The sequence below is a fragment of the Canis aureus genome, chromosome 31 (genome assembly GCF_053574225.1).
Source record: "Canis aureus isolate CA01 chromosome 31, VMU_Caureus_v.1.0, whole genome shotgun sequence".
In the NCBI taxonomy this organism is placed as follows: Eukaryota; Metazoa; Chordata; class Mammalia; order Carnivora; family Canidae; genus Canis; species Canis aureus.
In genome coordinates this window covers 23,759,248-23,771,660 of record NC_135641.1, presented here as the reverse complement: position 1 = coordinate 23,771,660, position 12,413 = coordinate 23,759,248, and the positions used below count along the sequence as shown (strand labels likewise).

General features: G+C 36.8%; 2 protein-coding genes and 1 long non-coding RNA gene across 10 annotated transcripts in view; 2 read left to right on the top strand and 1 right to left on the bottom strand.

The window, feature by feature from the left end:
* The window catches only part of TBCCD1 (TBCC domain containing 1), a 19,611-nt gene extending 12,756 nt beyond the window's left edge, over positions 1–6,855 (top strand). For 4 of the 7 annotated variants that reach the window (XM_077879994.1, XM_077879995.1, XM_077879996.1 and 1 more), the window contains exons 5-8: positions 1,418–1,604; positions 1,761–2,258; positions 3,286–3,436; positions 5,701–6,855. In XM_077879994.1, coding sequence (XP_077736120.1) covers positions 1,418–1,604; positions 1,761–2,258; positions 3,286–3,415 — 815 coding nt within the window. In that variant the 3' untranslated portion in view covers positions 3,416–3,436; positions 5,701–6,855. Of the gene's footprint in view, positions 1–1,417; positions 1,605–1,760; positions 2,259–3,285; positions 3,437–4,138; positions 4,173–4,355; positions 4,447–5,700 lie in introns of all 7 variants that reach the window. The other 3 variants (XR_013369450.1, XR_013369451.1, XR_013369449.1) reach the window with 3 other exon arrangements.
* Positions 1–11,217, bottom strand: part of LOC144302544 (uncharacterized) — an 18,901-nt gene extending 7,684 nt beyond the window's left edge. The window contains exons 1-2 of the long non-coding RNA XR_013369454.1: positions 10,840–11,217; positions 10,125–10,459 (exon numbers count right to left, since the gene is read on the bottom strand). This is a non-coding gene — a long non-coding RNA (uncharacterized LOC144302544). The remainder of the gene's footprint in view (positions 1–10,124; positions 10,460–10,839) is intronic.
* CRYGS (crystallin gamma S) overlaps positions 6,994–12,413 on the top strand; it is a 20,316-nt gene continuing 14,896 nt past the window's right edge. Inside the window, exon 1 of one of the 2 annotated variants that reach the window (XM_077880002.1) lies at positions 6,994–8,849. In XM_077880002.1, the coding sequence (XP_077736128.1) occupies positions 8,829–8,849 (21 nt within the window). In that variant the 5' untranslated portion in view covers positions 6,994–8,828. Of the gene's footprint in view, positions 8,850–9,021; positions 11,332–12,413 lie in introns of those variants that run through there. The other variant, XM_077880001.1, reaches the window with a different exon arrangement.

The following is a 12,413-nucleotide window of genomic DNA, read 5'->3' as shown; positions in this document are numbered from 1 at the left end:
CCTCAGAGAATTGATGTAAAAATGGGGTCCTTTTTAGGTACACAGATACAAGCAGATTAGATTTTTCTAAATTGGAAATTTCAAGTTACAGGAGAGAAAATTTGTCTTTGATTGCATCAGATACTTATTACTGACAGTCCAGCAATGGCTAACAGGATAGGTTCGGGTGCTGAATGACTTCTGGGGCCCAGGTATAAGTTTAAAGAGAAGTAGGTGAGGCAAATGCCAGGCAAAATTAATGGGGGGAAAAAAAAAGAGAGAGAGAGACCTAGAATATACTTCCACAATCTCTGAATTTCAAGGTAAAAGAAAAAACAGTTTCCATGTAATTAAATCAGTTTTGTATCCCATTTTCGAATCAGTTTTGAATCAGATGATTGAGCAATGTCTATAGAATCTCAAGCAAAAAGATTGTGATCCAAGAATTCTATATTCAGCCAAGCTATTGCTCTAGTATGAGGTCACAGGCTTCCAGATATCTAAGGGTCCCATAAATATGTAGGACATACTACATAATTCTTGATGGTGATAAAAGAATATAGGTTCCAGTAAGTTTTTAAGTGTTGTTACAATAGTCACTAGTTGGAAAAAGAGGCTATCTAATCTCTTAGGATTATACTGAAATATTAGCACAAGTGGATAATAGGATCACAAATAATTTGTACCTTCTTTTAGCACTAGTATTTAAACATTTTCTACAATAGCCATATATTACTTATTTTATAAAAGGAAGCAATAAGAATTGTTTTTTCAAAAAAAATGTAATAGCATACTTATGTGACCTCATATTTGGCTAGTATTTTTTACAAGGGTGTCCTGATAGCTTTCAGAGAAGTATACTCTAACTAAGAAGCCAATCATAATGGTGAGACTGTACTAGGAGGGCAACCCCTTCACAGATTTTTTGAGTATCAGTTTGTGCAAGGTACTGTGTGTGAAAGGAAGATGTGCTCTCATTTACTAATGATGTAGGGATTAAAGACATGAATCCAAATAGAATTCATGGAATGATGTGGTAAGTAGCTTAAGAGGGTTATGAAATTGGTATTATGGCAATTTCAAAAGATTAAGGACTGGGATGATAAATTAAGGAAACTTGCAGAAGATATTTGAGTTATTTGAATTGGGCCAGCTCTGTCACTAGCTAGCCATATGACCTTAGCCACAATCTTGAATGAACTTTAGACCTTAAAAAACTTTTATGACAGACAATTATGAAATATTACAAATATACAGAAAAATACAGAGAACGGTATAGCAAACACCTCTTCACCCCATGCCTAGATCTAAAGTTTTTCCAAATCTTACATGTATCTAATTGTAGATATGTAGACATGTAGACATATGTAACCTCATATGGTTGATTGTGTGTCTTTGATTTGAAACAATCTCATTTATTTATATTTTTCTCAAATAGTTGAAGGGACGACCAAAAGAGCTAAGATTGCTTGTAATACTCATGTGGCCCCTAGGATGCACCGCATGGTGGTAATGAGCCAGGTTTACAAGCAGACCTTGGCCAAGAGCTCAGATACTCTGGTGGGGGCACATGTAAAGATTCATCGTTGCAACGAATCTTTTATATATTTGCTGTCTCCTTTACGGTAAGCACAGTCTTTACAGTGTTCTGATATTTTGATATTTTCTTTGGACTAGATTGATCCTTTTTTGCCATCAGAGAATAATTTTGTAGTCAAATATTCTTTTATCTAATTCTCATTCAGTAGAATTTACCTCATTTTTTTTTTTTCATTTTTCAGATCTGTGACAATTGAGAAATGTAGGAATAGCACCTTTGTCTTGGGCCCTGTACAGACTGCTCTTCACCTCCACAGCTGTGACAACATTAAAGTCATCGCTGTTTGCCATCGTTTGTCCGTCTCTTCCACAGCAGGTTGCATCTTTCACATTCTGACGCCTACACGCCCACTTATTCTCTCTGGAAACCAGACAGTAACTTTTGCCCCTTTTCATACCCATTACCCAATGCTGGAGGATCATATGGCCAGGACTGGCCTTGCTACGGTGCCTAACTATTGGGATAATCCGATGATTGTGTGCAGAGAGAATAGCGACACAAGTGTCTTCCGACTCTTACCACCTTGTGAATTCTATGTATTTATTATCCCCTTTGAAATGGAAGGGGACACAACAGAGATACCTGGGGGTCTTCCAGCTGCCTATCAGAAAGCACTGGCTCAAAGAGAACAGAAGATACAAATCTGGCAGAAAACTGTGAAGGAGGCTCGTTTGACAAAGTGAGTGTTTTCTAGAATTGGTTTCACATAAAACTCCGTGGGAAAACAAATTAATCTGTCCATGTTTACAGCTGAACTAAAGTAATAAAAAAGATACAACGTGTCTTTTGTTGAGGTCAGTATTCCAGGCTGTTTGGTTGGGGTTGGGAACAAGTAGATACTCCAGAATTAGACTCCCTTCTTTTCAGAAACTTTAGTTGATAAACAACTTATATTTATGAAAGGTCATATATAGAATATACCACATGATCCAATACTTGATGAATTGGTTTTCATTTTTAATTTACTTCTCTAAACTATATTGGTGGTTCTCAACCTTAGTTTTGCATTAGCCATCCAAGGGGCTTGTTAGAAATACAGATTCCTGGCTCCAACACACCACAGACAGACTCCCAAGAGTGGCTTCCTAATACTGCTCCATGGACTAATGCTAGTTTTTGTCAAAGTTTTTCCTAATCCATGGTAAAATGTGAAAAATAAGTGTGGTGTTTTAAAACAAAGCTAAATTTAGTCCACTGAAAATACTGTATTTTATTCTGAAATTATATCCTTCCTAAACTTGGGTGCTAAAATATGTTGTTTTTAAATTCCGTGCTTGTGATAGTAGATGATCATGGTTTATTATGTTCACTGCAAAATTTTATTTCAAGGGTACTAGTCTGAACTCTAGAAGCCAGGGACATGCTGTATGGTTACTAGAGATTCAGAAAACATCAGTGTGGGTAGGCAGGGAAGGTCTGTGGAGGAAGCAGAATTGATGTTGGGCCTGGAAGAATTAGCAGCGTTTGGATAGGAGTTGAAGACTGAGCAGAGTACTTCTATTGTATCTGACCAATCGTTCTGTTGTTGCTGTTTTGGTGGCGGTGCTCTGATGTACAGAACTCAACAGAGCAGTTATTTGGAGGGAACAAATGGAGAACTAGAAATAATGTCTATCCCATGAAAGTGTTCATGGGATAATCACCTGGAGTAAAATGAACATGAATTAGCGTTCTTACATTTTTTTTATTCTTAATGGCATTTTTAGGGATCAAAGGAAGCAGTTCCAGGTACTTGTGGAGAACAAGTTTTATGAGTGGTTGATTAATACAGGACATCGCCAACAGCTGGACAGTCTTGTGCCCCCTGCAGCAGGCTCCAAACAAGCAGCAGGATAAGACTCCTACGTGGAAACGTTGGTGGGTATTTATAACATATGCCTCTTAGAACATATTTCTTGGGAAAAGCTGACAAGCATACAAACAAGCTGTGCAGGATATTATGTTACTGGCCACTGCCACTTTTTCTCCACCAGACCTACCAGCATGTACAGACTTTACATACCCACTTCTACTGCATTTTATAGTGAGAAGACCAACCATAGGCTCCACCTTTGGAATAATGGGCAAATATAAAGGCCAAGTTTTGCCTTATTTGCTTCTTGCCTAGTACAGGTTATACTGTCTAAATACACTACTTTCCCCATACATAGCTTTCAGTTTTATTTCCACCTTTCTAATACATCTTTCATCTTTCCCTTCACCCACACACAAATCCATTAAGTTAACTGATCTTTGTAAATTGCACATATAAACATTAATAAATTACTAGAATTAATCCAAATGAAGATTTGAATACTAAACTCTGGAAGGTCACAGATCCAATACAAGAGAATCTTGATACAGACAAATTTACTAGAAGTTATTTAATCCAAATGTAAAATACTCTCTTAAAAAATAGAAATTAGTTTACTTTTCTATTTTGAAGTCTTTTTAAAAGACTAATAGACAATAGACAATAGAAAAACAGACAAAGGACATCAATAGTTATTGATAGCAGAAAGATACTTATAACGATACTTTTACTTAAAGAAATGTAAGATATCATTTTTCTTCCATCAGATTGGCAAGAATCAAAAGCTGGTATACAACACTGGTAAGACGTATAATTTTCTGCTGGAAGAAGTGTACATTTGTGCAAAATCTTTGGAGGATAGTTTGACAAAACGAAAATTGTAAATGCACACATTCTTTGACTTAGCAATTTTACTTCTTGGGATTTATCTTCTAGATACACTCATTTATGTAAAGATCTGTTTAAAAAATGTGTTCATTGCAGCATTGTTTGAAATAGTTGTAGCCCAGAAACAACCCAAGTGCTTCCCAGGAGAGTGCCTAAAGCTGGTGCCTAAAGCATTGGTTCATCCAAGGTAAAGGATGCATTTTTAAAAAGAATGAGGTATATCTGTAGGTGTTGATATGAATCATCTTTAAGCTGGGGGTTTGGAGGGGTTAAGGCAGAAGAGGAGGGGTAAATTATTGCCTTGTATGTTTGAAAAAAGAGAGGGATTATTACATATACTTATATGCTAATTATATGCCTTAAAAACTTCTGAAAGGATACAATATGTCTAGGGTTAAAGAAAACTTTTAATTTTTTTTTGATACAGAATTCACATAACATGAAATTCATCTTTTTAAAGTGAAGGATTCAGTGACTTTTATTAATGTAGTCAATAAAAGTGTGTGCAACCTTCACCATTGACAAATCCAGAACATTTTCGTCACCCTAAAAACAAACCCCATACACATAGTCATTCCTCATTCCTCCACTCTCAGTATCTTCTCTTTTCTCCAGTTTTTGACAACCACCAATCTACTCTTTGTCCCCTGATTTGTCAACTCTGGACATTTCTTATAAATGAAATCATATAACATGTGGCCTTTGTGCCTGGCTTCCTTCACTTCACATCATGATCTTAGGGTCATGAGTGTAGCGTGTGTCAGTATGTCATTCCTTTTTATGGCTGGTTGATACTCCATTGTATGGATATTCCACAATTTATCTGTTCATCAGTGGATCTGAGATTGGAGTTGTTTCCCCTTTTCAGTTGTTTTCACTTTTATTGTGAATAATGTTGTGTAACTTTAGTGTAAAAGTTTCGGTGTAGACCTACATTTTCAATTCTCTGGGTATGTACCTAGGAGTAGAATTGCAAGGTTATAGGTTTAACTTGTTGAGGAAATGTTGAACTGTTTTCCAAAACTGTAAAAAACTATTCTTTATCATTATAGATTGTTCGCATTTTAAAGTGTATATTACTTCTTACAAAAAAAAAAGAATTTTATAATATTTAATAAATGCGGAGATTAAGAATCAGAAATCTGATGAAGATTATCCAAAACAAATGGGAACTATAAGAATGTGAAATTTTAGTTGAGACTAATATTGATAGCCTATAGCCTTTTCATGTCTATATATGAATGTCTTTTTTTCTATTTTGAACTGATATGACCCTCAGAAAAAAGGAATACAATTAATCTTAAATGTTATGTATTTTGTCAGTCTAAACTTTCATCTGACCTTGATTTATGTGATTTTATAAATATAAGTTTTCTCCTCATTACTTGCATGAAGACAATAGAAAATTCAGTTATTAATATTTTTCTTTGGTTATTTTCAGGGCCCTGGTAACAGGAGGATGGATAGAAGATGGTACACATCTTGAACATACATTGGGAAGATGCTCTTGCTGCTTAAGAGACATTGGGGCTCTTTCCTTCCTTTTTAAGACCGTTCTTTGATTTTCATTCCACACTGATATATTACTACTTAGGTCGGATTTTAGATGAGCTTCTGTCATATAAACATATTGTTTATAGCACATCAGAAAACCAAAATGAAGTTGATGAAGGCAGTTTCATTGTATGTTACTATTAAAGTGATTGAGTATAGATTTGCAAGTAAACTTCACATTTCAGTTTGTATGATGAAAGGGTATCATCCTTTCTAGAGTTAAATAAGAGTTTTCTAGTTCTTTGTAACTATTTAAAAGGAAATTGCTGTTCCTTTTAAAAAATGATTGGAATGAAAGCATAGTTTGTTGGTGTATAAATATAGCAGAAATAGTTTTATACAAAGATATTTTAGTCCTTAAAAGTATGAAACAATGAAATTGTGTAAAATCTCTATTTTTCATTTTCTGCTCCAATTTTTCAATAAGCAAACTCTGAAAAGTAATTTTCTTCTTTTGATAAAAAGATAAAGTTTTACTTTTAATTTTAGAAAAGGTTTTATGAGGGAGGAAAGAATTTTTCCTCTATCCTTCTAGGTTCTTTTGGCTTTGATCTACTAATTAAATGGGCATAAGACAGATTAACAGGAGGAAACAATTTTAATTACATATCTTTGGGTGCCTCATAAGAACATGAGTCCCAGGAACAAGTCAGGCAGTTGGCATATATGCCACCCTGAACTAAGGAATGGAATATCGTCCTAGGGCTTCAAAGAGGAAGAGGGTAATTCACAGGATGTTAAGAAGAACAGATGGGAGGCAGGTAGATGTTTGCCATGTCATACAGTTAGTTGAGTCATTCAGATTAAAAATTCCCTCTGGTAATGGCGCCCCTTCTGAGCCAGGCCCCATATCTGAATTATTTTAGGTGGTTAAGGGAGGGAAAATGTTTTTCTTGAACCTGAGAGGTCTTGATCATTTTCAGCTCAAAATCCCCACATGCTACAGTAGCACATTTTGGGGGTCATGTATTCTGCTCCCTCTTAGTTACCAGTGTCATCCTGTGATGTTATATGAAAATAAAGTTTACATTTGATTGGAAAAGCTGTATTCTTTAAGATAAATGAAAAAATTGGGATCTCTGGGTGGCGCAGCGGTTTGGCGCCTACCTTTGGCCCAGGGCGCGATCCTGGAGACCCGGGATCGAATCCCACGTCAGGCTCCCGGTGCATGGAGCCTGCTTCTCCCTCTGCCTATGTCTCTGCCTCTCTCTCTCTCTCTCTCTCTCTCTCTCTGTATGACTATCATAAAAAAATAAAAAAATAAAAAATAAAAAATAAATGAAAAAATTATTAAATTATTAAATAATTATTAAATTATTAAATGAATCTGCTGATGAACATTGTTTCTTATGCTAACTGGTCATTGAATTAGTAATTATTATCAAAAAGGGGCTTGATCTTTTATTTCTAAAGTGAAAAATTAACTCTTAGAATGTGTATTCTAATTGAGGTTTTCATCATTTTTATCTTAAGATGAAATTCAAGAGAGAATTCAATAAAGAAACACTGGAGTAACAAGTGTTTTGGAAATTGCTATTGGTTACTGAAATTAATGATATTACTTAGATATATTCCAGTTTATCAAATTCAAAGCTAAGCATAGCTTAATAATTTCTCAATAATCTTCTTATCAAGGCACGTTTCCCATTTTCTGAATCAACCGTAATATATCTTGGGGCATCCAAGATATTGTTGCATAGCTTTATTAGTGAACATGAGGAAGATGGACTTTTAAGACGAGTATGTTTGACCAGGAAAATGAAAATTGAGAAGGATTGCTATTTCTTTGAATTTACCTAAAATAGGGCACCTGGGTGGCTCAGTCAGTTAAGCATGTGCTTGGGATGAAGCCCTGCATCAGGCTCCCTGCTTAGCAGAGAGCCTGCTTCTCCCCTAGCCCCTGCTTATGCTCTCTTTCCTCTCTATCTCAAATAAATAAATAAAAATAAAATCTTAAAAAAAAAAAGAATTTACCTAAAATGTAATCTCATTCTAAAAGTCAGAGGTGTAGTAGGTACCAAGAAGTGTCCTCTAAACAGGTCCTCATATGATATCATGGCAGAAAAATGCCACCAAGCAGGCAGCAAGTTGGGCTTAGCTCAACCTTTGCAGGATAATTCCCATGGTAGCTTTCTGTCTCTCAGGCTGCATACTGAAGAGCCCTTTCTTATGGATTAGAACTTGCATGTATGTCCTGAAAAAATTTCAAACCTAACAGTAGCAAGAATCTGAATCCCCACACAACCCTTGTCTAGATTTACTACTTGCTAATGTGTTGCCACATTGACCACTCTGGACAGTAGTAGTATTTTTGCTCAGCAATCTCAGAATAGGTTGCTGACATCTTAAACCTTTACTCCTAAAGATGGTAGCATGTATTTCCTAAAAATAAAGACATTCTCCTGTGTAATCATAGTACAAATTATTAAATTGATTAAATACAGGAAATTACACAATTTCATGATACACAGCCTGTAAACAATTTTTGCTAATCATTCTCAAAAATATCCTTTGTAGTGACATTATCCAAACAAAAGACCACGCATTGTGTTTAGTAGTCAGTAAGTTTTGTTCCTTTGGAATGTGTCACTTCTATTCAGAATTAGAGGGTAGTCTTTTGACTCTCCTATAAGCTCTGTTGAAAAAAGAAGACATTGGGGATTTCAAGGTGGCTGCTTGCTAGAAAATCAAATTGCCCAGGTAAGAGGGACGTTTTTGTTTTTAATTTTGAAAACTTTGGCTGGGTTTTGGTGCCTTGACTCAGCAAAGTCTATAATGCAGCAAGGCTTGGTAAGCATTAGAAGGGGTACTGAAGCTTTCCTTTATTTCATAATCCCAATTGTTTTTCTAGAAACCATCAATAGCCTCTAAATGACTGACTCAATTTTTGGATCCTATTCTCATGACTAAGCAAATGTTTGATTTCAAACCAGCCCAGTATAAATGTCTCTGTGCCTCTAACTCTCTGTAGCTATTCCGGATTCCAGCACCGGGGAAACCAATCTATGCAACAAAATGTCTAAATCTGGAACCAAGGTAAGTAAGCGGTCATGCTGATTTTTACCCTACCACTTTCTTTTCCTTTGTGCCTCTTTTACAGTGTTTCCTTTCGTTTGGAACGTTTCCTCTTTTCCAATGTACCTAAAGATACATTGAAAGAAATGTGGAGAAAAGCTTTTGCTTCCTTGCCTGCAGGTAAGTATGATAGTGATTTGAAGGCTGGGATTGGGAGAGGAGATTAGGAAATGCTGCTTATGTTTTTTACTGTAACAGAATTACCCAACAGTTGTATTAAGGGTTTATCTTTGTGTAGGTGGGGGGGCGACGTTCAATACTGTACAGGTATATAGCGTGCAAATGTCGTCATGATTTCTACCTCTCACCAACCAATACATTATGAATTTCCACAGGAATAGTACATACTGATAAAAGGAGTACATGGAGTAGAAAACATTTAGTATTTGGTTAAAACTCTGTTCTGTGAGGGAGGGGCGCCTGGCTTGTTCAGTTGGTAGAACATGTGATTCTTGATCTTGGGGTTTTAAGTTCAAGCCCCACATTGGGTGTAGGATATTACTTAAAAATAAAATCTTTATTAAAAAAATCTGCTCTGTAAAAGTTAGCATCAGTCAGTAATGTTCTAGACCAATGAAGTGAATTAAGTCCCACATATCCCCTTCATTCAAGCGGTTACTCTTATCCATTTCCTAAAATAAAGTGCTTACTTACCTTAGGAAAATTGCCTCTAAAATACTTAATTCACAGTTGGTGGACTGGAAATTGATCTCTTAGGCAGGGCTTTAGGAAGGAGGGAATCTATCTTCATTCTTTATTTTAGCTCTTCCATTGGCCAGTGAGTATAAGGCAAACCCATTGGTGCCTGATTTCCACCCAACTTTTTACTTTGAAAAGTTTCAAACCCATTGAATCTTAATAAGAAAGACATGTTGAATAGATACTTGAATATCCCTCACTTATATTCTCCAATTGTTAACATTTTGCTATATTAGGTCTCTCCCTTTGTACTAAACCACTTGACAAATAGCAGACTTAATTCTTTTGCCATAAGTATTTAGGCATGTATCTTCAAAAATAAGCACACTATCATTATCTTGTCCCCTAAATTTCTCATAAATACAATACCTAATATTCAGGCCATATTCAAATTCCTTCCTGTTGCTCCCCCAAATGTGCTTCATGGCTGGCTTTTCCCCTGATACAGGGTCCAGTCAAGTCTCATGCATTGCATTTGGTTGCCAGGTTTAAGCTTTTCTTCCTTTAGCTTCTTTTATATGGAAAAATCAGCCCTACCTTTTTGTTGTTTTTGAGACATTGACATTTTTCAAAGTCCAGATCAGATGTCCTGTAGCAAATCCTGAAATCTGCGTTTGTCTGATTGTTTCTCTATGTTTAGATTCAGAGGAAACGGTCTTTGGCCAGAAAGTTACATAGGCAATGTGAAGTATTCCCCATCGCATCATGTCAGGAGGCACCTGTTAACTTGTTCCAGAATTAGGTAGTGCCTGATTTTTTTTTCACTTGGAAAATAGAACTAATCATCATACTCATTATCTAAAAGATTGTGGGAGAAGAATGAGACAGTGTCTTTAGTGCTCCAAGGTTCTTGAAAGGACGCCATGCAAATCCTGTAGGAAAGAATTGTAAGCCCTTAGAGGAATATCCATGTGCCTTGAAGGAAGACTGTTACAGAACCTTCTTCGGGGCAGCCCGGGTGGCTTAGTGGTTTAGCGCCACCTTCAGCCCGGGCCTGATCCTGGAGTCCTGGAAGCGAGTCCCATGTCGGGCTCCCTGCATGGAGCCTGCTTTTCCCTCTGCCTGTGTCTCTGCCTGCCTCTCTCTCTCTCTCTCTGTCTCCCATGAATAAATAAATAAAATCGTAAAAAAAAAAAAAAAAAAAAAAAACCCTCTTAGATGAAAAAAAAAATCCCGCTTTCAAAGATTTCCAAGGTAGTAAGAGTGTGCCTTCTTATTTCTTGTAGCTGCACTGTTTACGTGGTTAACTCACCTGCTTGCTGAGCCAAGAGAGCAAGTTAATCTCTTACTCTTTGTCCATTGCTTCTCCCTTTCCCTCCAGTTCACTAGCAATTTAATCAGAGTTGTGTGGGCTTGGCAGAAACAATGCATTTTACTAAATTTGGTTTTGTTACCTCTGGAATACTCAACATTTTTCTTTCTGCTGTATTGGTTTAGTAGGCTATTTTTCAAAAACCAAATGAGGATGAGAGAAATTTTGTCATAATTTATAGGGAAATCTCCAGCACTATTTCTTAGCCTACTCTACAAATGTTTTTGCCCAAGAATCTCAGCTGACCATAGAGTAGATTTCATGGTCCTTTTGCAAATGGAAATTGAGTAGAGGTACAACATTCTCTGGGCTCTGAGATTTGGAATGTCTCCACTGACAGGAGAGCTTGGTTCAGTAATGGCTCCATGGCAACAATGTACTTTGTTTTAGCCCTGGGATGTTGGCTAGTCTGCTGGAAGGGTAGACAGCAAGGTGACTTTATAAAACATCCTGTATATTTCTACTTCTCAGATATAGATTTTAGCCAGGCAAATGTGCAGAGGGCACTAAGTGTGAGAAACATTGAAGTAAAAAAGATAATAACTTTATTTCCTATAGCATATCTCTTGCAAAGCCTCTTTTTTGGTGAATAGTTAACCAAAACCAAAGCTAAATTAAATTAAAGTTGAATTAAGGAGTTTAGAATCAATTAATTCTTAGTGAAGTTACCTTGGTTTTCCTAAAGATCTTTCCACAGGCTTTGGGAAAAGCGTCTAAGACTTAGTCGTGTTCCATTACTAAGAGAGTGAATGGGGTGTGTAGGCAGGAAAACAGCAAAAGGGAGGTAAGACTCACTTGCCTGCAACTAACTCATAACTAGCTATTTAGGGAAGTCATTTAATTTCTTTATCTGTAACAATACTAACAAAAGTTTATTGGCAATTATGAACCAGAATAAGTGTTTAATTGGCATTATCCCTCCTCAGAACAACCCTCTGCAGTGGATATTGTTACTCAGTTTTACAAATGTAGAGCCTGAGCTCTAGAGAGAGGTCCGGTGGCCTCTCCATGGTCACAGAGCTGGTAACTAGCAGTGCTGCAATTTTGTTTTCATCTGTAAACTGGGACACCATATATCTCTAAATCTGTGCTATGCTAAAATGGGAAATGGAGTTGGAAGAGAGATTTGGGAGGGGAAGGGAGGAAATGAAGTAGATGATTTAGGGGTAACAGTTAGGTGTAAGGGAGCTCGTAGAGAACAGGAAACAGAAGAGTGGAGAGAGAAACAGGAAGGGTAGATTAAGGTGGAAGGAAATAACCATTAGTCAGTAGGCTATAATCTAGAAGGGCTCCCCTGCGGTAGAAAACATTGAGGTTTTATGCCCTTTTACAAGTCATTTTTGGTTTCTGCCTGTCCATCAACACTTACATCCAATCAGTCACCAAATCCTCCATTCCTTTGACTGTTTCCTCAGTGTCATTCATCTAATAGTTGCCATTTGGCTGGCCCGCATCATCTCTCACCACACCCATAGCAACCACCTGCTTCTACGCAGGGGCCACTCCATTGCGTC